This window comes from Eubalaena glacialis, chromosome 18 (genome assembly GCF_028564815.1).
Source record: "Eubalaena glacialis isolate mEubGla1 chromosome 18, mEubGla1.1.hap2.+ XY, whole genome shotgun sequence".
NCBI lineage: Eukaryota > Metazoa > Chordata > Mammalia > Artiodactyla > Balaenidae > Eubalaena > Eubalaena glacialis.
In genome coordinates, this window is record NC_083733.1 from 69154586 (window position 1) to 69180994 (window position 26409).

The 26409-nt window shown below is 39.7% G+C and overlaps 1 protein-coding gene across 1 annotated transcript in view; it reads left to right on the forward strand.

Annotated features, from left to right (window-relative positions):
- The window catches only part of LOC133077807 (vomeronasal type-1 receptor 1-like), a 43565-nt gene that overhangs the window by 5611 nt on the left and 11545 nt on the right, over window positions 1–26409 (forward strand). The window contains 2 exon segments of the mRNA XM_061172548.1: window positions 262–512; window positions 514–745. Of these exon segments, the coding sequence (XP_061028531.1) occupies window positions 262–512; window positions 514–745 (483 nt within the window).

Consider the following 26409-nt stretch of genomic DNA (forward strand, 5'->3'; position numbering starts at 1 on the left):
GGCGAAGTGAGAGTAGCATCGACATATATACACTACCAAATGTAAAACAGATAGCTAGTGGGAAGCAGCAGCATAGCACAGGGAGATCAGCTCGGTGCTTTGCGATGACCGAGAGGGGTGGGATAGGGAGGATGGGAGGGAGGCTCAAGAGGGAGGGGATATGGGGGTATATGTATGCATATGGCTGATTCACTTTGTTGTACAACAGAAACTAACACAGTATTGTGAAGCAATTATACTCCAATAAAGATATATAAAAAAAAAAAAAAAAAACTTTGTCCCAGTAGCTCTAAGTGGATGGAGCTCAAAATTAGAATCCCAAAGTACAATGGCTTCTGCTGTTCCTCTTGCTGGATCCTGAGTCTCCTAGTAAATATGCATGTTGCTATAAAGGTGCATGGCCCAAGCAACACCAAAAATATAAGTTTGGAAAAAGTATATGAATACTGTTCTGGGCCCACTCCAGACAAATTTACAAGCTTACTGCTGGCAAGCATAATATTTTTCATTGACTGTATTTTTGTGTCTCATGGTCTGGGCTAGTGGCTCCATGGTCCTTGTCCTGCACAGACACAAGCAGCGAGTCCAACACATTCACAGCAACAGCCTCTCCCCGAGACCTTCCCATGAGGCCAGAGCCACACGCACCATCCTGATCTTGGTGAGCTTCTTTGTTTTACTTTATTCTCTTTCCTCCATTTTGACTTTCTGTGTAGTCCTAAGTGTGAATCCAGCTCTATGGCTGGTAACACATCTGTGTTCGTGGCTTTTATGTTTCCCGACTCTCAGCCCCTTCGTTCTCATCACCCATGACACGTTTGTCTCTAAGTTACGCTTTGCAAAGATTGCTTTTTTCTTCATGGGGTGTAATAAATCTGTCCTCTACAGGGCACTAAATTACCCATTTCCTTCTTTATTCACATGCAAATGTCTATCAAGTGCCAGTTCTCTGAGGTAGCACCGCGCAGCTTGTGGGATCTTAGTTCCCCAACCAGGGGTCGAACCCATGCCCCCAGGAGTGGAAGCACAGTCCTAACCACTGGACCGGCAGGGAAGTCCCATCTCGAGGCAGTTTTGATTAAGGTAATGTATTAAAAAGTGTATTAAAAAAAACAACAAAAAAACCAGAAACTGCCCTATTAGATTTAGCCAAATTGGGACCTATATGTAAATAGTTATACAAAGACCGTGAACCTAGTTTTACCACCTCCTTCAGGAATAGCTGAGGATATTTAGAAATAGTATAAGACTTCCCTGGTGGCTCAGTGGATAAGAATCTGCCTGCCAATGCAGGGGACACAGGTTTGAGCCCTGTTCTGGGAAGATCTCATGTGCCGCGGAGCAACTAAGCCTGTGAGCCACAACTACTGAGACTGCGCTCTAGAGCCTGTGAGCCACAACTACTGAAGCCCATGTGCCTAGAGCCCATGCTCCGCAACAAGAGAAGCCACTGTAATGAGAAGTCCGCGTACCGCAACAAAGAATAGCCCCCCCACGCCACCGCCGCAACTAGAGAAAGCCTGCACGCAGCAACGAAGACACAACGCAGCCTAAATAAATAAATAAATAAAAACAGAAATAGTATCCCTGATCGGGGAACTAACATCCCACATGCCCACACAGTGCGGGCCTCCCCTGCCAAAAAAAAAAGAAAAAAAAGAATTTCAATTTAAGATTTTATTTTACGTAAGATACTCAGGGATTTTATGGCACTATTTTTTTGGGGGGGGGGGCTTTTCTATATTACCACTGGAATTATATTTCATTTCATTTTTTTTTTTTTACGTTTCTTTACTCAGTTTTATTCTCCTGTGAATGTATAGGGGAGTCTTCCAAAGACTTCATGGGATATTCACAATTAACTGTGTGAGGCTGGAATTCCTCTATGTATTTCAAACAAAACATCCTATTGTATCAGATTGAATGCAGAGGCAATATATTTCATTTCTTGAGAATGTATATACACACACATGTGTATACAATTGTGCACCAAATTTTTCCACTATAAAGCTTGCTCACACTATTTTGGGTTTACCTTTTCCATTTTTTTAATAGAAATTCATATATTCCCTAATATTCTTTTTTTAAAAATTGAAGTATTGTTGATTTACAGTGTTGTGTTAGTTTCAGGTGTGCAGCAAAGTTATTCAGTTACACATACATATTAATATGTATCTATTTTTTTGGATTCCTTTTTCTTATAGGTTATTACAAAATATTGAGTATAGTTTCCTGCGCTATACAGTAGGTCCTGGTTGTTTATCCCTAATATTCTTTTTGCCTGTGAATACACAGTAGACAAAGAAGAATCCTTAATTCTCCCATTACTTCAATTCTCACAGGACTTAGGTTTGGGAAAGGGGTGAGTACTTTTCATGTCAAACCAATCCAAATGCTTTCCAGTTAGTAAACCAAGGTTGCCAGCTGACATTTGCAGACTGCAAACATTGGGTCACTTTCTATTCCAATTCATAACTATAAAATGAAAATTGTGGTCTAGGGCTTGATCCCGCTCTGATTAATCTCAGTTTACATGGGAACATGACGCACCCCTAGAGGAAACAATTCCTACCCTACCTTGATGGGATCCCCTCCCAGGCGGAACCACCTCAAAGTAACAGTAAATACTGACTTTGCTCAGACCCCTTCTTACTCAGTCCTTGCTACTCCTTGCTTCTATTTATCCTTTCCTTGTTCATTTTACATTTTCCAGCAGCAACAAGATCTGCTCAAAAGAGATCTAAAAAAAACTCTCAGATGGGGACTTCCCCGGTGGTCTGTGGGTTAGATTCCTGGTCAGAGAGCTAGGATCCCACATGCCTCGGGGCCAAAAAACCAAAACAGAAGCAATATTGTAACAAATTCAGTAAAGACTTTAAAAATGGTCCACATCCAAAAAAAAAAAGAAAAAAAAAGGGACTTCCCTGGTGGCACAGTGGGTACGACTCCGCACTCCCAATGCAGGGGGCCCAGTTTCAATCCCTGGTCAGGGAACTAAATCCCCCATGCATGCCACAACTATGAGTGTGCATGCCACAACTAAGGAGCCCACCTGCCACAACTAAGATACGGCACAACCAAATAGATAAATAAATATTAAAAAAAAAAAAAACCTCTCAGATGTAGTTCCTGTCAATTTGGAAAATCACACAAAACTTACCTGGTATTTGGAGATTAGTGGGGTGCCCTATAGTTTGCTCTTTTTCATCCTGTTAGATTCCAAGACACAGTACCAGGTTTTCAGGGTGTAATCAAAGCTCTTCCTCATGGTATAGGGGTCACAACTCTCAGAATCACTTTTTTGAGAATCCTCAGTAAGGTAAGGCACTGCAGGAGATGCTGCTGTTACACATGCTGCGATGACCCTGTATAGACTGTGAAGCAAAACGGAAATTTGATTAAGCCTGACAAATAATATTTAAAACTAATGAACTTAAATTTACGTTTAGTTACGTATGGAATGGACAACAGTAAAATGCATGAACTCTTTCTCCCCTGCATTAAAGAAAGATTCAGATTTGCACAACTGTCCATAATATACAACATGCTTTTCACTGGGCACAAAGGGAGACCAACAAACTTGATTCTTCATCAAGTTGCTTCAGCCAGACCTTTAGTTATTTTCTCAAAAAGGATCCCTCACACAATGGCAGCTTTTGGATTGAAATACTTTCTGTAAACGCTTCTATTTTCTCAGAGTGGCGGGAGGGGATGTCCCTCAGCCCTATCTGCCTCTTAAGTGGCTTCCAGAGACACAAGAGAGGCCCCAATCCTCTATTTTTAGGACATCATTTAATGGTTTTTCCTGATAGCATTCCCTGTAGTGTATAATTCTCCGACATATAGTCGAAAATTTCCTGTATTATACCTTTCTATAAATGCAATCATATCTTATGGAATCTGTTTGGTCTAACTTCTTTCACACAATAAATCTCTGTAAGACTCATCCACGTCACTGCATGTTCTCTGTCTTACTCATTTTCACTGCTGTTAAGAATTCTATTGTCATAAATTATCTAGCCATTCTCCCGCTGCTGAGCCTTTGGGTTGCTTCCAGTTTGGGACAGGTACAACAATGATACTATACACATTTTTGTCTACGTATTATAATGCATATAAGCAAATATTTTTCTAGGCTAGAAGTTCTCAAAACTTTTGGTCTCAGAACACTTTTTACACCCTTAAATGTAATTGAGAAATTCAAAGAGCTTTTGTTCATATGAATTATATCCATTTAGGGTTTTCCCATTTAAAGATAAATCCCTCTGTAATCCATATGCAATCCATCTGCAATTGATTTTTTTCCCTATTTTATTGTGAAGGTTTCAAATAAACAGCAAAATAGCATAAATTTCATAAGGGACAGCTGTAAACTTAGCACCTGGATATGATCCTCTATCCACCCATAAATCCATCTTATTTTTTTATACATTCAAAGTAAATTACACACATCTGTACACTTCCCCTAAATAATTCAGCATGCTAATCACGGAGTTCAATATTTGTTTACAGTTTAGTTATTTATTTATTTTGGCTTTGCTGTGCGGCTTGCAGGATCTTAGTTCCCCGACCAGGGATCGAACCAAGGCCCCCAGTAGTGGAAGCCCAGAGTCTTAACCACTGGACCGCCAGGGAATTCCTAACAGTCCATCCTTTTGATATAAAATATAGATACAGTGAAATGCTCTAATTGTAAATGGATATTTACCGAGTTATATAGACCATTACCATCACCCAGGGAGTCCTCTCATGCTCCTTCCCAGTCAGCCCTCACCCCCAGTCCTAAAGAAGACAACGGTTTGAATTTATTTTTCCATCAAAGATTAGGTTACTTATTACAGAACTCTATATAAATGGAATTATTTGTTATGTACTCTTGTTGGTAAGGCTCCTTTCTCTCAGCACAGTTTTGAAATCCATCAATATCAATGTAGATCATGGGTCCATCTTTCTCTCTCTCTTTTTTTTTTAACATTTTATTTAGTTATTTGACCACGCCATGCCACTTGCGGGATCTTAGTTCCCCAACCAGGGACTGAACCTGGGCCCTCGGCAGGGAAAGTGTGGAGTCCTAACAACTGGACTGCCAGGGAACTCCTGGGTTCATCGCTTTTCATTGCCAAGTAACAATATGTTATTTGGATACATCACATTTGCTTCTCCATCATCCTGTATGTGTATGTGTGTATATCCACATATATGTACATATACACACACACATATATATGATTTTTATTTTTAAATTTTAAAATAATTGTAGGTTCATATGAAATTGCAAAAAAAAAAAAAAAAAAAAAAACAATGTACAGGGATGTCCCATGTACCTTTGTGCAGTTTTCTGCAATGGCAACAGTTTGTAAAAATGTACTAAAATATCAAGGATGTTGCAACCATCCACAGGGTTTTTTCAGATTACACCAGTTTTATATGTATTTGTGTATATGTGTATGTGTACGTGTGTATAGTTCTATGCAATACCACCAAATTCAAGATGCAGAACTTTCCTGTCACAAGTTTCCTTTGTGCTACCATTATAGCCTCACCTTACCTATTCCCCCCACCGCCGCCCCTACATTCCCAGTCCCAAGCCACCACTAATCTGTTTTCCACCTTTATAATTTGGTTGTGTTACACATGTTATACAAATGGAATTTTATAGTTTGTGACTTTTTAAGCTTGGCTTTTTAAATTCAGTGTAATGGACTTATGATCCGTGCCAAGTCATTGCATGTATCAACAGTCATCCCATGTTACTGCTGTGTAGTATTCCATGCTATGGCTATATCATTATTCATTTAACTATTCTCTTGTTGAAGGATAACTGAGTTATTTCCAGTTTGGGACTATCACAAATAAAGCTGCCATTTGTACAGTGTGCAGATTTTGTGTTATTATGTTTTCACTTCTCTGGGACAAATACTCAGGAATGCAATTGCTGTGTCATAGGGGCAGTGCATTTTTAGTATTGTAAAAAACTTCCAAACTCTTTCCACAGTGGCTGCATCATTTTATATTCTCACCAGAAAGGTATAAACCTTTCACTTTCTCATGTTCACCAGCATTTAGCGTCATCACTATTTTTTCTCATTTTAGCCATTCTGATATATGTATCTGATTCTGGTTTTAATTTGCATTCCCTAATGCCTAATAATATTGAATATCATTTTATGTGCTTATTTGCCATCTGTTTCTCTTCTTCAGGTTCTGTCTTTTGTTTATTTTCCTGTTGGACAGCTGTTAAATTTTAAGAGCTCTTTATATATTCTAAGAACAAGGCTCTTGTTGAGTATTTTGTTTGCAAATATTTTCTCCTACTCTGTAGCTTGCCTTTTCACCCTCTTCACAGTTCTTCAATAGAGAAAAAATTTTTAAATTTGAAGAAGTTTAACTTTTTTTCCCATAGATTGTACTTCAGCTGCCATGTCTAAGATCTCTTTGCTTAGTTGTAGGTGAGAAAGATTTTTTTATTTAAATTTTTTAATTATTTTATTTTATTATTATTATTTTTTAGAAATTTAAATGTTTTCTTTTAAATTTCTTTAAATTGTTTTACAATTTAGATTCAAACCTGTGATTTATTTTGAGTTAATTTTTGTATATTGTCTGAGGCTTAGGTTGAGGTGGGTTGTTTTTTTTTCCCTATGAACGTCCAATTGCTCCAGCTACATTTGAATTGTTGTGTAGGATGTCATTCCTCCATTTAATTGATTATGCAACTGTTAAAAATCAGTTGGGGGCTTCCCTGGTGGTGCAGTGGTTGAGAATCCGCCTGCCAAAGCAGGGGACACAGGTTCGAGCCCTGGTCCGGGAAGATCCCACATGCTATGGAGCAACTAAGCCCGTGTGCCACAACTACTGAGCCTGCGCTCTAGAGCCTGTGAGCCACAACTACTGAGCCCGTGTGCCACAACTACTGAAGCCCACATGCCTAGAGCCCATGCTCTGCAACAAAAGAAGCCACCACAATGAGAAGCCCACACACCGCAACGAAGAGGAGCCCCTGCTCAACACAACTAGAGAAAGCCCACATGCAGCAACGAAGACTCAATGCGGCCAAAAATAAAATTAATTAATTAATTTTAAAAAATCAGTTGGAATCCATATGAAAAATTAACTGGAATCCCTATGAAATTCATCTAAATTGATTTTTTTACATAAAGGCTGCTGTTTGAATAAATGATGCACCATTCACATACTATCTTTCTCTACAGGCATAATTTGAATGAAGGTCCTCCTTACCATGCCCATGCATGATGTTACCTTCAGGATATATTCTTTTTTTTTCTTTTTTTCTTTTTTGGCCACGCAGCATGCAGGATCTTAGTTCCCTGACCAGAGGTTAAACATGTGACCCCTGCAGTGGAGGCACAGAGTCACTGGACCGCTGGAGAAATCCCCAGGATATATTCTTAAGTGAAAAAAGGGAGGTGAGTTATGTCCACAAAAATTCAATTAACTATCAAGTTAAGAAGAAAAAAAAGGGAATTTTATTCAAGCCAAACTGAAGATTATAAGCTGGGAAGCAGATTCTCAGAAAGCTCTGAGAACTGTTCTGCCTATTAGAAGTTGAAGGCACAGTCATATACATTTTTGAGAGAAAGGATTGTACATCAAAATGACATATTGATATTTTACATAAAGTCCACCAAGGATACAAAGTCCAGGTAAGCACATACAAAGCAAACAGCAAGTCACCATGACCCCCTGCAGAGCTGGGAATGAACACCATTTTAAGAAGTTACACTGCTAAGTGCAGAAGAAAGGAAAAAATTGATCTTTAGGGTTGAGCAGGCACTTCCACCTTGAGGATCTCTGGTTAATGTGTAATGCAGATGCACACTGCACATTAGGGAGGGAGGGAGGAGGCTCAAAAAAACACAAAGAGAATTTTATGTGTAATTTTTCTTGTCCAATCTTAAAGTATAAATTTTACTTCCGGGACTTCCCTGGTGGCGCAGTGGTAAAGAATCTGCCTGCCAATGCAGGGGACACGGGTTCAAGCCCTGGTCCAGGAAGATCCCACATGCCGCAGGGCAACTAAGCCCGTGAGCCACAGCTACTGAGCCTGCGCTCTAGAGCCCTAGAGCCACAACTACTGAGTCCGTGTGCCACAACTACTGAAGCCCGTGTGCCTAGAGCCCGTGCTCTGCAACAAGAGAAGCCACTGCAGTGAGAAGCCCGCACACTGCAACAAAGAGCAGCCCCTGCTCACCGCAACTAGAGAAAGCCCGCGCGCAGCAACGAAGACCCAACGCAGCCAAAAATAAATAAATAAAATAAATAAATTTATTAAAAAAAAAAGTTTTACTTCCTCAGGTAGAGTGTATAGTATTCTACAATTATTCTTATGATTGTGAAGGAATAAGAATATAAATAAATGTAAATAAACACACATGCACATATATACAACTGCATTTTAAGTACTTACATATTTTAATATTTTAAAATATTTAAGAATTAACTAGAATCTTAAAAGAGTGATGGGGCAGAGACAAAACAGTATGGAGGAACAGTAATAGAATCTAGACATATGCAAATTTACCTGAGTTATAGTTTTGAATTTTGGACAAAAATACATATTTTATATATAATTATCAAAAAAATATCAAAATGAAATTAGAACAATCAAATTCAATGACAAAATTATGACAAAACATATAAAACTGACCATGTAATAAATCTGTAGTTTATCCATACAAAATTGTAATATTTCAAGTATATTTTAAAAAAATAAATTTTGATTGTATATTTCTACTGAAATATATGCATTGAAAATACCTATAAAGATCTTAACATTTTATGTGTAATTTTATTTTTCATAAAATATTGATATTAATATTTTGGTATTAATAAGTAAGTACAGTACACAGTGGAAACTGGGGCTTTGATCAAAAGGGAAAAAAATTGAAAAGAATTTAAGTAAACACTGTATAACTTTAAATTTGTTTGGAAGAATAAATATTAACTTGATCTGTATTTGATTTAAGCCATGTATATTTATTTTACCTCTTTCCATTAAACACATCTACATATGATGGTCCTCTCTGGAGTAATTACCATCCCAATTACTCAGGTTGTGTTATTCAAATGCAATTTCTCACTAAAAGAATATAGTGTCTTTTTAAAAATTGCCAATTCCAGATCTCAAGCAGGAAATGTTCAAGATAGAACATCTATTCAAACCAGGACACAAGGAAACTATCAGAGGACCGGGGTCAATTTAGGATGAGGATGCCACAAGATTCAACTTGAATAGAATCCCATTCCCCAATAAGCATCAAAGAAAAGCACCTGAACAAGATTTAAACACAGCAAGTATTTTAATATCCACATTCTCCTAATTGATAGAAAGCTACATTGTTTAAGGAATTGACTAGTTATTCTGGAATCTGAAAAATAAAAGGAAAATAGGAAACATTTCTCCTGCTTTTCCAGTACAGACTACTTCAGGGTAACCAAATAGAGAATGGGGAAAAGGTCTTCTTTACAGAATTCTAAGTGAAAATTCACAACTAGAAATAGGATATCAACATTTTGCTTCCTCTAATATAATAATAGACCTACAGAATGATCATCAGTAACAACTGAAACCAGCAGACAACAGGCTGGTGGGAAACTGGTATTGGGGAAGCACATGGACTTCTCAATCGTCGCATCACAGAAAGAGCTATGTACAACATGTCATAATGGCACCCAGTTGTAGGCAATGAGAAAGACACTGCACCACCTCTGAAGTATCATTGACAAAAAACTGAATCTGATTTATATTATCCTCTAGAGCTAATTCTGCATTTATTGGCAATTTGAGAGAATGCGTTAGGCAACATCAAAAGGCAGTAGTTACGGAATTCCCTCGTGGTCCAATGGTTAAGACTTGGGCTTTCACTGCCATGGACCTGGGTTGATCCCTGGTTGGGAAATTAAGATCCCACAAACTGGGCTGTGTGCCCTCCTCCCCCCCCCCAAAAAAGGTGCAATTGGCTAGTATACTGGTGGAAATGATCCTAAACAAATGACCCATTTTCTTCTTCAAAAAAAAAAAAAAAGTAAGAAAGAGAGAGAGAAATTAAAAGACGCCTAAAAGACAAAACAGGTAAATGCAATGTAGCTAACAATGCTGAGATCCTGATTCAAATTATCTAAACCTTTAAAAAATTTTTCTTTTGATAAAATTGGGGAAGTGTGAACCCTGACTGTGCAATTTGAAATTGCAGTCTGAAATGCAAGAAACTGAAATCTCCTATTCCTGAGGGCTCTATACTTGTCAGCCCTGCAGAGGAAAGAGCAGGGAGTGACCAAGGTGAGATCCCTGTCTTCAAAAGTTCACATCCAGTAAATAATGTGAGACATTCCTCTGCTCTGTCCACTCAGAGGTGATCATAGTTAATTTCATTTCAAACACAGAACAACACTACCACGTGAAGAAATTTAAATACAAGTGAATAGTGTAACTGGCACTCTCCTTGCCCCATCAGACACAACTAACCCCTGTTAAAATGTTCATGTTTACATCCTGTCTTTCGCATAATGTGCTTTACTATGGCAAATCAGCAAATTGTAGGAGCACCTCCATAAAAAGTTTTATGTATGTTCAGCAGCAGCTCTCAAATCTTCATATTGTCTCTGTCCTCCCACTGAGAATTCCAAGGAGGCAAGTCTAAGCCTTAAGGCTCATTTCATTTCTGTACATAATGTAATCTTACAAGGGAAGATGGGAATGTAGTTAATATGGGCAGACATAGGCCCACAAAACAGGGGCGAATACATTCTAGCGGAAAACTTGTAGTTTCCAGGCAACCGCACATCTGGGTTCCGGTATCCGCAGGCCCCACCCAACTCCATCTTTTTTTAAAATATTTGTTTATTTTTATTTTTGGCTGCATTGGGTCTTCGTTGCTGCCTGCGGGCTTTCTCTAGTTGCGGCAAGTGGAGGCTACTCTTCATTGCGGTGCACGGGCTTCTCATTCTGGTGGCTTCTCTTGTTCCTGAGCATAGGCTCTAGGCACATGGGCTTTAGTAGTTACAGCATGTGGGCTCAGTAGTTGTGGCTGGCGGGCTCTAGAGTGCAGGCTCAGTAGTTGTGGAGCACAGGCTTAGTTGCTCCGTGGCATGTGGGATCTTCCCGGACCAGGGCTCGAACCTGTGTCCCCTGCATTGGCAGGTGGATTCTTAACCACTGAACCAACAGGGAAGTCCCCCACCTTCTCATTTTAAATGGGCATTAATATGTGTTTATGGATTCAAAGCCTAGTAATTAGAATCCCATGTTGGAAACAAACATACAACTAAAAGAGGATGTTTAAATAAATAATGCACCATTCACACAACAGAATATCAACATTTGTAAAAGTGAATGAAGAACCTCTCTAGACATGTGTATGAAGTTATCTCTGGAAGAGAAGAGGAGATGGGGAAGAGAATGCATAGTATGCTACAATTTTCTTAGGATTCTGAATGAATATGAATACACACATGTATATGTATTAAATTGCTTTAAAAATCCATATTAGAATGAACCCCAAACCCATATAAGATGAATGACATAGAGATGCATAAACAATACAAGCTTGGAGGTTCAGAAATGAAAACTAGATGTATATGGGTTGATCATGTGTTATAGTTTTTACTTTTAATAAGAACTAAAAGTTCACTTCACTTAAAATGTAATTTAAAAAGTCCTAAAATTCAAAGGCAAATTTATGATAAAACATATAAGGCTCATTATGTAATACGTATGTGGCCTATCCACAGAACATAGTAAGACTTTAAGTAACTTAGAAAAAATGTTTGGGGGGGACTTCCCTGGTGGTGCAGTGGTTAAGAATCCTCCTGCCAATGCAGGGGACACGGGTTTGAGCCCTGGTCCGGGAAGATCCCACATGCCACAGAGCAACTAAGCCCGTGCACCACAACTACTGAGCCTGCGCTCTAGAGCCCGTGAGCCACAACTACTGAGTCCGTGTGCTACAACTACTGAAGCCCGGGCGCCTAGAGCCTGTGCTCTGCAACAAGAGAAGCCCCCGCTCAACGCAACTAGAGAAAGCCCATGTGCAGCAATGAAGACCCAACGCAGCCATACATACATACATACATACATAAATTAAAATAAAATAAAATAAAATAAAAAATGTATATACCAAGCTAAAGCAGGCCCTGCTGCATGAGGCACTCAAAGAGGAAGTAGGAACATACCCTACACCACAGATGGTAACTTGCCAAAACCTCCAGTAATGACTCTACCTCTTGTTCAGTGGGGACCAGAGGATGAACATTAGTGCTCTCAAAATAAGGAAGGCAATGGTCTTCCTTTACCAATGGAGCAAGCACAGGGTGTAAGGAATTCATACAATGCAGTCTATCCCCACTATTCACTCACTCCGATTTCCACGTGGGGAATAGACCACAGTGTCGAATAAGCAGAGTGCATGTAATTCTCCTACTGGTACCACATGCTTTGGATAAACATTTCCCTAACGTTCATATTTTTACTGACTTCTAGTCAGTGGATAGTGAACTAACTATTTGGTTGAGACTTTGGCAACATTAGGGCAGGAAAATACAAGGCGAAATGGGGTGGGAGAAATCACCACAGTGGCTCCCCCTCTGCCAATCCTGGTGCAACACATGTCAGCTCACACCGAACAAGGCATGCAGGAGGCACAATACAAGGCCAAAGCTGGCAAACTAAATAAACCACCAAAGCAGGTAAGCCTCTTGGTAGAGGGGAGCCACAGAACTTTAGGACAAACCACCATGTTTCTTCTATCTATGAGCACATGCGAGATCAGAGCAATGGGGCATTATGGGGATTATGGAAATAGACTGTTAATACAGGAATTGATCCACAGAGCATGATTTACATAAAGCCATTAGAGACTGTGTAACATCGCAGGAAACTAGACACTAGGCCTACTATATGGGAGGATAAATTCACAGAGTGGACAGGACACCAAATGCCACAAAAAGACTTCATGGTTACTCTTCCTACAGCACAAGGAGCCATTAAACATGCCTTAACAATTGGAGATTCCTATTCTGGTCTCCTCCTGGCCTACCCATGCAAGGTACTAACCTCTGATAATATTACTGAGGAGATAACAAAACAGCTTTTATACCCTTTGAGAACTTCCACGAGTTATACAGTTAGAAATAGGCTCCCACATCACCACAAGGCAAACACAACACTGGCCATTAAAAAAGCATTGTTGATAGCTTTTCCTCTAAGAGCAGGAACAAGACAAGAATGCCTACTCTCACAACTTTTATTCAACACAGTACTGAGAGTCCCAGCCAGTGCAGGTAGGCAAGACAAAGAAATAAAGGTATCAAAATGGTAAAGGAAGAAGTAAAACTGTCACTATTTGCAGACGACATATTATATACATAGAAAACCCTAAAGACTAAACATCAAAAAGCCTATTGGAACTAATAAACAAGTTTAGTAAAGTTGCAGTATACAAAATCAATGAGCAAAAAACAGTTGCATTTCTATACACTATCAGAAAGAGAAAATTTAATCTAACAATCTCATTTACAATTGCATAAAAAAGAATAAAATATATAAAGAACTCATATAACTCAACTAATTTAAAAAAAGTCAAACAATCCAATTAAAAAATGGACAGAGGATCTGAATAGACATTTTTACAAAGAAGACATAAAAATGGCCAAGAGGAACATGAAAAGATACTCAACACCACTGATCAACAGGAAAATGCAAATCAAAGCCACAATGATTTATCACCTCACACCTCTTAGAATGCCCATTATCAATAAAACAAATAAGCGTTGGTGATAATGTGGAGAAAGGGAACACTTGTGCACTGTTGGTGGGAATGTAAATTGGAAAACAGTATGGAGTTCCGCCAAAAAATTAATAGAATTACCATATGATCTAGCAATTCCATTTCTGGGTATTTATTTGGAAAAAAAAATGAAAAAAGATATATGCACCTCCATGTTCAGTGCAGCATTACTTACAGTAGCCAAGACATGGAAAAAGCCTAAGTGTCCACTGGTGGATGAATGGATAAAGAAAATGTGATACAGGGGACTTACCTGGTGGTCCAGTGGTTAAGACTCCACGCTTCCAATGCAGGGATGCAGGTTCAATCCCTGGTCAGGGAAGTAAGATCCCACATACCGTGGGGCAACTAAGCCCGTGCACGGCAAAGCCCGAGCACTCTAGAGCCCCTGCACCACAACTAGAGAGAAGCCGGTGGGCCACAACGAAGATCCCGCGTGCCGCAACTAAGACCCAATGCAGCCAAATAAACAAATAATAAATGCTTTTTTTAAAAATGTGATACATACACAAACACAGACACACAGACACGTACACAACAGAATATTATTCAGCCATCAAAAAAGAAGGAAATCTTGCCATTTTGGGCAACAAAAATGGACCTTGAGAGTATTATGATAAGTGATATAAGTCAGATAGAGAAAGAAAAATATCATATAATCTCACTTATATGCAGAATCTAAAGAAACAAAAACATCAAAAATAAGAACCAAACTCATAGATACAGAGAATAGATTGGTGGTTGCCACTGGCAGGAGGTGGAGGGTGGGTAAAACGGATCAAAAGGTACAAATTTCCACTTATAAATAAGTCATGGGGATATAACGTACAGCATGGTTACTGTAGTTAATAATACTGTATTGAGGGCTTCCCTGGTGGTGCAGTGGTTGAGAATCTGCCTGCCAATGCAGGGGACACGGGTTCGAGCCCTGGTCTGGGAAGATCCCACATGCCGCGGAGCAACTGGGCCCGTGAGCCACAACTACTGAGCCTGGGCGTCTGGAGCCTGTGCTCCGCAACAAGAGAGGCCGCGACAGTGAGAGGCCCGTGCACTGTGATGAAGAGTGGCCCCCGCTCGCCGCAACTAGAGAAAGCCCTCGCACAGAAACGAAGACCCAACACAGCCAAAAATAAATAAATAAATTTATTTAAAAAAAAACCAAAACAAACAAACAAAAAAACTTTATAAAAAAAAATACTGTATTGAATATTTGAAAGTTTCTAAGAGAATTTTGAAAAGTTATCACAGAAAAAGAATTTTGTAACTATGTATGGTGACAGATGTTAACTAGACTTGGTGTGGTGATCATTTTGAAATAAACATATACAAATATCAAATCATTATGTTACACCTGAAACTAATACACTTCTATATGTCTATTACACCTCAATAAAAAAATACTCCTGTGTTCTTCAGTTACCCTATCATTGTACAGCAGCTGGTATCACAGAATGATATAATGGGCATTTAAAACAGGGCTGCTGAGAGAACTTGGAAGACGATCCCCCAGTTGGTCAAGAATACTGTCCATGTCACTACATTAAATCCAGACACCTATCACATAATTATACTATATTTAAATGCGTGGGAAATGAGGAGACCACCAATTGAGCCATGGGGACCTTTGCTGATGCACACACCCACGCCATAAAATGCAGTTTCCAGTTTTCCCAGACACGAGAGCCCTGATATTGCTACCCCCAGCAAGGGAACATCCACCTCGTACTTTCACGTTTTCCTCATAGAGAGTCCAGAGCCCAGTCGCTTCTCCCTGGATCCCAGTGAGGACCTTAAGTGCACCACTAGCTCTGGGACCATCCTCAGCCTGTGTTCACTTATCATCCAGTGCAAGCCAAAAAAACCCCACCACTACTCTCTGAAGAGGCAACCTAATCTGCCAACCATGTACTTTGCTCCACTAAAGGCATTGTGGAACAACCTGGACCTGATTTCAACATCAAGAAGTGGAACTAATCACGCCCAGAACAAGTGACACCATTTGGGTGATACCCAAGGGACAAACAAATGCCCTACTACTGGCCTCCGGATGACCCCCTACTTTAATCCTTACTCTGTTGCTATACCCCTTCTTTATCCGAGAAATTCCAACCCTGTGTAGACTACACATCCACTGGTGGACTAACCGATCCATGGTAAGCTACACTCTCTTCATACACACCACAGGGAACCACACAAGCGTCAGATTAGGATCAATGGGAACCATGTTTTTGTCTATTTGGCTTGATCACTCCCACCAACCACAATGATAGATATCAACACTGAGGCCAGTACACTTCCTATCTCTATTGCCACTAATAACTCCTCTTCTACCAAAGTCAGCCTCCATGATACTGCCTATAGGTCACACATGTCTCCATACTACCATGGGTGAAATCTTGTTTCAAATGAGATTAAACACAATATTACCAACCAATGCCATCAAACAAGTAAAGATTCAGTACCTATGGAATCTCATTTAAAGACTGCCCATGCAGGGACTTCCCTGGCAGTCTGGTGGTTGGGACTCCACGCTTTCACTGCCATGGCCTGGGTTTGATCCCTGGTCAGGGAACTAGTATCCTCAAGCTGCATAGTGCAACCAAAAAAAAAAAAAAAAAAAAACTCCATACAGCAACGTGGATGGACCTAGAGATTATCATATATATTTTTTTAATGTGGACCATTTTTAAAGTCTTTATTAACTTTCTTACAATATTCCTTCTGTTTTATGTTTTCGTTTTTTGGCCGTGAGGCATGTGGGATCTTAGGTCCCCAACCAGGGATCAAACCCGCACCCCCTGCATTGGAAGGTGCAGTCTTAACCACCAGAAAAACAATGATCATACCATATCACTTATATGTGGAATCTAAAAAAAAAAAAAAAAATACAAATGAACTTATTTATGAAACAGAAACAGACTCACAGACATAGAAAACAAACCTATGGTTACCAAAGGGGACAGTGGGGGTGGGGGGAGAGGGATAAATTAGGAGTTTGGGATTAACATATTCACACCACTACATATAAAACAAATAAACAAGAACTTACTGTACAGTACAGGAACTATATTCAATACCTTGTAAAAGCCTATAATGTAAAAGAATCTGAAAAAGAATACACACAACACACACATACACATATATAACTGAATCACTTTGCTGTATACCAGAACCTAACACAACATTGTAAATTAACTACACTTCAATTTTTTTTAATTGTTAAAAAAATTTTTTTAAATAAAGAATGCCGAGACATAATGTGCATCCAATATCATAATCAAGATGCCCATGTCTGTGCAAGCAAATCAAGATTAAATTCACACAGAACCAGTACCAGAAAACACTTTGGGATTATGACATAAAATAACAACTCTTGCTTATCAATGAAATAATAAATGTCAAATACTGAGAAGAATGTACACCTTTACAAATATTGGCATCCTTCCCTATCAATTATAACAATCTACTATCACTTCTGGTAAACCTCACTGAAGGCAAAAACCCAATCAAATGGTCAGTGCATATTGCTATAGCTTTCATCTTTAACCACTAAACAGAATTTACAGGGAATAGGATATATGCAACATATCACCTGGGGGATTATATTTGAAAATATTTTTAAGTTTCTGTAGATGTTACTGAAGTTATGAAAGATGCCTTATATTTTAGAAATGCACTATGGAAAGGTAATCACATGATGTCTAGGATTAAAAATAAGGGACTTCCCTGGTAGTCCAGTGATTAGGACTCTGCGCTTCCACTGCAGGGGGCATGGGTTCAATCCCTGGGCAGGGAACTAAGATCCCACATGCCCCTCGGTGTGGGCAAAACAAAAACAAAAAACCAACAACAAAAAATAAAATAATCACCCTGCATGGAGACACATGAAAAATGAACGAATGAACTAATGAAATAATCATTAGTAAAAAATAAAGGTGCTTCCCCTGTGGCGCAGTGGTTAAGAATCCGCCTGCCAATGCAGGGGACACGGGTTCGAGCCCTGGTCCGGGAAGATCCCACATGCTGCAGAGCAACTAAGCCCATGTGTCACAACTACTGAGCCTGAGCTCTAGAGCCTGAGAGCCACAACTACTGAAGCCCGTGCACCTAGAGCCCATGCCCCACAACAAGAGAAGCCAACGCAATGAGAAGCCCACGCACCACAATGAAAAGTAGCCCCTGCTCGCTGCAACTAGAGAAAGCCCGTGGGCAGCAACGAAGATCCAATGCAGCCAAAAATAAAATAAATAAAATAAATAAATAAAGTTTAAAAAACAGAGATAAAGATATAATAAATAAAGATGGAGTATTGGGGGAAGGATTAACAAGACTTCATAATTTTTTTCCAATTTTTGTATTTATTTGAAAATAGTCATTAAAAATGGTAGAATGTCCTTTTATCATCATTTTATGTTAATAAAGATGAATTTTTAAAGGCAGGAGGAAATTTTTGGTTTCAGAGTGTAAGTATGTATCAAATATCAAATGTACACCTTAAATATGTGCAGTTTATATGTTAAGTCAATTACACTTCCACTAAATTGTTTTAAAAACAAATATTCAAGGGACTTCCCTGGTGGCGCAGTGGTTAAGAATCTGCCTGCCAATGCATGGGATACGGGTTCGAGCCCTGGTCCAGGAAGATCCCACATACCACTGAGCAACTAAGCCTGCGGGCCACAACTACTGAGCCTGCACTCTAGAGCCCATGAGCCACAACTACTGAAGCTCGTGCTCTGCAACAAGAGAAGCCACCATAATGAGAAGCCTGCGCACGGCAACAAAGAGTAACCCCCGCTCTCCACAACTAGAGAAAACTGGTGCACAGCAACGAAGATGCAACACAGTGAAAAATAAAATAAATAAATAAATAAAGTTTTTAAAAAGTATAATGGTGGGCTACTGGCAACTTTACCCAACTCCATGTTCAGTGATGCCACACTGGCAGTTTGAAATTGGTCATGGTGGGAGTATTTACACCAGGGAAATTGGCAAACACTACAAACCAGGATTTAATGTACTGTATTATTTAATGTCTGAAGTCAGGAACATGATGGAGAATATGTGAATCATACAGATTTAACTTAAAAGTGGGACTTCCCTGGTGGTCCAGTGGCTAAGACTTCATACTCCCAATGCAGGGGGCCTGGGTTCGATCCCTGGTTAGGGAACTAGATCACACATGCCAGAACTAAGAGTTCGCATGCCGCAACAAAGATCCTGCATGGAGCAATGAACATCCCGCATGCCACAACTAAAACCCAGCACAGCCAAATAAGTATTTTTTAAAAAATAAATAAAAGTTTACAGTGTATGTGAGCATTACACTGTGCATAGCATGAGGAAAATATGACCTGTTTCTTTGCTAATGAAGAGAGAAATAGCCACAATCCACAAAAAAGTAAATAGAGAAAAAACATAAACAGATATTTAAAAAAAGACATACAGGTGGCAAATAAACACATGAAAAAATGCTCAACATCATGAATCCTTAAGGAAATGAAACTATTGCACACTTATTAAAAGGGTAATTTCAAAAGACTGACCATAATAAGTATTGGTAACAATAGGGAAGAACTGAAACTTTCATACATTCTTAATAGGTATGTAAAATCGAACAACCATTTTAGACCACTGTCTAGCAGTCACAAGTAAGCCTTCATCTATCCTGTGACTCCGGATACTTTGAATTATTGGCTCAAGAGAAGTGAAACATATATACATATAAAGAATTAAACACAAATGTCCATAGCAGCATCATTTGCAATAGCCAAAATGCTGGAAATAACTCAAATGCCCATAAATTGGTGAATGGATAAACAAATGGTTATCCATAGAAAATGTACTACTCAGGAAAAAAAAGAAAGAACTGCTCATAAGCATCACTGAAGAAATCTCAAAATAATAATATACAATGACCGAACTCAGAAAATAAGAAAACATTTTATTAATTAATTCATATAAAATTCTAGAAATACAGATTAGTCTATTATAAATGAAGGCAAACTAATAGTTGCCTAGAGGGCTGAGGAGGGGAAGGAGAGGTTTCCAAAGGACATGAGGTAAATTAGGGGTGACAGATATATTCATTACCATGATGATGAGTTCATGGGTTCATATGTATGTCCAAAAAATTTTTACACTTTAAACAACTGCAGTTCATTACACATCACCTATATTGAAAAAAGCTTTTCAGGGTTCAAAATAACATTGAGACCTCCACTCTCTTCGTAAAATCAGGTTGGGCAACCCTGTATTGACTCTCATTCCTGATAAACTAAAGAGGGGGTGACTTGCCTCAGTAGCAGCAAATATTGGTGAGCAATGAAGTTCTTTTCCATCTCAGTCACCAGGAATGATGGCTGCATCCCAAATCCACACGGCTGGGTTAAGGGATCTCCCTTTTATCTAAGCCTGTTTTCTTCCTTGTGCATCAATGGCCTTGAGGTGAACAACCCACAGAAGCTACAGGAATCCACAAAAACTTCTCTGACAATAAATAAAAAAGATGAACATGCCTAGAGGTCCTAATAGCTTATGTGCACATTGATCCTGCAGTCACAATCACTGGAACATTTGTGGATACACTTTTATAAGCGACACATACCATCTACGTGGCTGCAGTCTCCTCCACTCTCTATTAATCAAGTGTTTCTGTACCAATGATTGCGCCCCCTTACCTCTGTACTTTTACAGTGACACTAGCCTACTGAATTCTGGGTATCAGGATACATGCTTCCTTTGCAGTATTTGGGGTAGGGATTCCCAGCAGCAGTAATGGGCATTATGTGAACAAGAAAAACGATTCATGTTGCTCCCAGAAGCACTCATTGTCACATCTTCCCACCTCCTCAAAATGTTTTCTGAGCCCACAAAATAATCCTGGCATCCAGCCCAGAAGTAGAAACACAAAATCCTACAGTCCTTCCTAGGAAGCCTTGGGCAACAATGCGGCCCAAGGGAGCAGCTTTTGGATCTAGGCCAAAACTGGAAAGACAGCTATATTCTTCCATCATTATCTCACCTCTGAGAAAAAGTATGGAATTCCCCCAAAAGCTGTTCATCCCTTAACACTGGCAGAGCCAAATTCTATTTTGAAACCACCTCACACAGCGAATAGAACAGCAAGATCAAAGACAGCTTGAACAATATCTATTTTACTGCAAACCCCAAGGCACTGTGAGACAGAAAATTCTCAGGTTGGTGATTTGGAAGCTGGAATTATCACATGAAACATTTCCCTGAAAAGGCAGTCTTTCTCAGCAAGCCACGAACAGAACTAAAATTGCGGCATCTCGTCCAAATCTGGGTCACGTCCCACCCAATATCATCAGAGAGAAGGGAATAAGAATCCCAGAACAGCTAAGACTACTGATGCGTTCCTCCAACAAATGGGGAGGGGGCAGAGATCGGCTTCCCTAAACATGATGGGGTGATGACGAACGCACACTGTTTAGACATGCCAGGTGGCAGAGGTGAAATCACTGTAGCCACAGAAACTGGCACCAATATAAATCTGCTAAGAGACCTGGGCAGGTTAGAAAGTGCAACTCAGATCCTTACAACTCCCCATATACCTGGGATGTATGAGGAATCTCCCCACCGTAGACACACCTCCAGGTATATGAAAGGCAATTCAAGTAGACATCCCCATCACAGGGATTCTCTTCCAGTGTAATTCTATTAAAGAAATTGTGCATCCCTGTACATCTCAGTCCTTTCCCTAGTGTGAACACTCTGGTGTTGGTTGAAGCTGAAGCTTCAAATAAAAGATTTCCCACATACTCATAAGGTCTTTCTCCACTGTGAACTCTTCAGTCCTGAATGAGGGTGAACCTTCGGCTAAAAGATTTTCACATTCTTTACACTTAAATGGCTTATCTCCAGTATGAACTTCCTAGTGTTGAATGAGGCTGGATTTCCCAAACTCAGCACACTCATAGGCCTTTACCAAGTGTGGACTTTCTGATGAGCTAAGCAGCTCGAGTTATGCTTGAAGGATTTCCCATACTCACGACATTTCTATGGCCTCTCATGACTGTAAACTCTCTGGCATTGCATGAGGCTGAAGTTTCAGCTAAACAATTTCCCATATTTGCTGCATTTATAAGGCCTTTCTTCAGTGGGAACGCTGATGATAAATGAGGTTGAACTTCGGCTGAAAGACTCTCCACGTTCTTTGGACTTACCAGGCATTTCTCCAGTGTAGATTTTCCTATGGTTACTGAGGTCATAGCTTCAACTAAAGGAATTTCCCACATTCACTGTATTCATAAGGCCTTTTTCCAGTGTGAACTCTCTGATGTGTAAGGAAACCGTACTGGCAGATAAAAGATTTTCCTGAATCACTGCATTCATACGGCCCTTTTTGCCAGTGTGAACTCTCTGATGTAGAATGAGAGGAACCTTTAGATAAAAGATTTCCCACGGGCTTCCCTGGTGGCGCAGTGGTTGGGAGTCTGCCTGCTAATGCGGGGGACGCGGGTTCGGGCCCTGGTCTGGGAGGATCCCACATGCCGCGGAGCAACTAAGCCCGTGAGCCACAACTACTGAGCCTGCGCGTCTGGAGCCTGTGCTCCGCAACAAGAGAGGCCACGATAGTGAGAGGCCCGCGCACCGCGATGAAGAGTGGCCCCCGCTTGCCGCAACTAGAGAAAGCCCTCGCACAGAAACGAAGACCCAACACAGCCAAAAATAAATAAATTAATTAATTAATTAAAAAAAAAAAAAAAAAAAAGATTTCCCACATTCACTGCACACATAAGGCTTTTCTCCAGTGTGAACTTTCTGGTGTTGAATAAGGTTAGTTCTTTGGGTGCAGGCTGTCCCACATTTGCTGAACTCACCAAACCCTTCACTAGTGAGGACTCTCTCATCCTCAACAAGTATTTCTGTCTGGCTGGAGGCTTTCTTGCCTTTTCCCCAGCTGTGATGACCTCTTCCACTGTGAAAAACAGCTTCACACTCCTTACTGTTGTTTTGTTGCTTCCTGGTATTAGTGGCCTCTTGCTGAATCCCATGTTGGCCATGAAGTCCTTCCCAATCTCCATGTAGGTAGAGAGATTCCCTGATGCGTAGACTGTGTAGCTCTTCAAAAACGAAGGTCTCCCCACATCACATCAGAAGGGTTTCTCTCTAATGTGCTGCCTCTGGTACTGTTGAAGGTTTGCAGTGAAATAGAATTCTTTCCCACAGGCCCCACATGTGTATGCTTTCTGGCCCCTATTTACTCCTTGCTCTTCAGCAAAGTGCAAAATGTCTCTCAAGACTGGGACACACATCTTACAGGGCTGGGCCTTCTCAGGAGATGAACCTGCCCTGGGAGTCCTCACCTGTTGACACTCCATCCTCAGATATGTTCTATTCAGATATGTTCTATTCATGCTTGACTCCACACCAAGAACCTGAAAACAAAGAAGTGATGGTGAAGTTCTTGTTGACTCCACTGGGGGTAGTGACACCATCACAATTGTATGTCTGACATGTGAAGGAAACAGTCCAAGGGATCGTGTTCAGGAAATGAAGTTGGGGTCACACTGAGGAAGCAGCTGCTGTCACCAAGTACAGGGCACAAGGACTGGATGAGGCCCAAGACAAAAAGCGAGTTCTACAATTCACTCCTCTGTCAGTTGCTTTTACCAGAACCACATCTTCTGGTGACCTGCAATACTGTGCAGAAGTGTATGTCCAGCCCCAAGAAAATCTGACTGGAACAGATAGCCGGTGTCCAGAAATATTAAAGGATACCTGCGTGTTTGAGAACATAACAATGTCAGTAAGTACTACAGGGAAAACAGTGTGAAGACCACACGAGGTAAGTGGTTTAGAGAGGTGGCATGGAATAGATTCTAGCTTAGTGTCAGACTGAAAATGGGAGTAATAGAAATAACAAATTGGTAAAGTGTCAAGAAAGGAGAAAGGAGTAGAGAAGTGATTTGGGGCTACTGGCAATGGCACTAAAACACTAGTCACACAAGATAACGTTCCTGATATGACTTGAACACAGACTTGATGTCAAGCCCTCTTCTAGCTGCCATTCATCTTATCCAGGCTACCTCTGAACTCTTTAAGCTGAGACCAGAGTCATGTCCATCCCATGAAGCATCAAGCACTCTTCACCCCCAGCTGAAAAACTACATGGGATGCAAATGATACAAGTCCTAATGGAAAGTAAGGACAGGTGCGTGGCCAACACTGGCCCAGAGGAATTCATCACACAACAAAGAAATGATATTTAAGTGTTCCAAAAAGAACCTACAGTACAACCAGAGAGAAGGATGTACAGCAGATGGAGAACCAAGTGTTAGGAATCCATCTCCTCACCTAAACAACAATTGTACGGGCAGAATATAACTGAGGTAACTATTTTGCAACCCTGGATTCTACTGAACATTTGCAGTGCCCCAAAAAATAAAGTTTGAAGAGACAAAGGAAGCTTCAGAACCAGAATTAGATAACACAGTGATGTCGGAATGATCATATTGGGAATATAAAAGAATTACAATTAACATCCTAATTAGTATCTGTTAGTGGATAAAGCAGACAGCATACAAGACCAGAAGGGCAATGTAAGCAGAGAGATGGAAATTCTAAGAAAGAACCAAAAAGAAATGCCAGAGATCAAAAACACCAGAACAGAAATGAAGAATGACTGTGATGGGCTCATTCATAGACTGGACACAGCTGAGGAAAGATCTCTGAGCTTGATGTTCTCATAGTAGAAACTTTCAAAACTGGAAAACAAAGGGGAAAAGAACTAAAAGAAGGAAGAAAGGAAGGAAGGAAGGAAGAAAAAGAGAAAGAAAAAAAGGAAACAAAGAAAGAAAGAGGGAGGGAGGGAGGGAAGGAAGGAAGGAAGGAAGGAAGGAAAGAAAAAGAAATGCAAATCAAAACTACAATGAGGTACCACCTCACACAGGGCAGAATGGCCATCATTAAAAAGTCTACAAATAACATGATGGAGAGGATGTGTAGAAAAGGGAACCCAACTGCACTGTTGGTGGGAATGTGAGCTGGTGCAGCCACTATGGAAAACAGTATGGATGTTCCTCAAAAAGCTAAAGATAATGTTGCCATATGATCCAGCAATCCCACTCTGGGGCATATATCCAGAAAAAACTATAATTCAGAAAGATACATGCAGGTTCTTATTAGTTATCCATTTTATACATATTAGTGTATATATGTATAAAAAAATAAATAAAATTCAAAACTTAAAAAAAAAAAAGATAATCGACTAAATTAGTCACCTGATATCGGAATTAAACATTGACCAATAAAAATTTTAAAGATTTAAAAAAAACAAAAGATACATGCACCCCTATGTTCATAGCAGCACTATTCACAATATCCAAGACATAGAAACAGCCTAAATGTCCACCGACAGATGAATGGATAAAGATGATCTGGTACATATATACAATGGAATACTACTCAGCCATTAAAAAAAATAATAATAATCCCATTTGCAAAAACATAGGTGAAACTAGAGATTATCATACTCTAGTTGAAGTCAAAAAGAGAAAGATGAATACCATGTGATATCACCTATATGTGGAATCTAAAATATGACACAAATGAACTTATCTACAAAACAGAAACAGACTCACAGACACAGAGAACAGACATGTGGTTGCGAATGGGGAGGGGGAGGGTTGTGGGGGGGTAGGAGTGGGAGTTTGGGATTAGCAGATGCAAACAATTATATATAGAATGGATAGACAACAAGGTCAACTGTATAAGCACAGGGAACTATAATTAATATCCTGTAATAAACCATGGTGGAAATAATACATAAATAATAATGTATATATAAGTGAATCACTTTGATGTACAGCAGAAATTAACACAACACTGTAAATCAAGTACACTTCCATTAAACAGAAACAAAAACAAAAAAACAGAATACCCAAAAACTCTGGAACAACTGCAAAAGGTTTATTCATACTATAACTTATCCATATATAAACTTATAACCTTATAACTTATTCATCTTATAACTAAAACTCTGTAGCTTCTGGCACCCTTCACCCATTTCATCCAATCCACTTCCTCGGCTCTGGCAACAACTAATCTGTTATCTGTATCTGAGTTTGGTGGAGGTTTTTGTGTTGTTTTGTTTGTTTTTAAAGATTCCACATGTAAGTGTAATCAGGTAGTAGAGCTGACCCTTGAACAACATGGGTTAGAACTGCATGGGTCCACTCACATATGGATACTTTTCAATAAATACACACAGCATTACATGATCTGTGGTTGGATGAATTCACAAATGTGAAACTTCAGAATCAGAGAGATGACTATGGGACTTAAGCATCCACAAATTTCAGGATGTGCAGAGGCTCCTGGAATCAATACTCTGCAGAAACGGAGGGACAACTTTGTCTTCCCCTGTCTGACTTATTTCACTTAGCAGAATGCCCTCAAAGTCCAACCATGTTGTTGCAAATGATAAGATTTCCTTATTTTACGTTTGAATAATATTGAATTGTATTCCATATATACGTGTTTGTTATCCATTCATCCATCAGTGGACACTTAGGTTGTTTCCACCTCTTGGATATTGTAAATAATGCAGCAATAACCATGGGGTACAAATATCTTT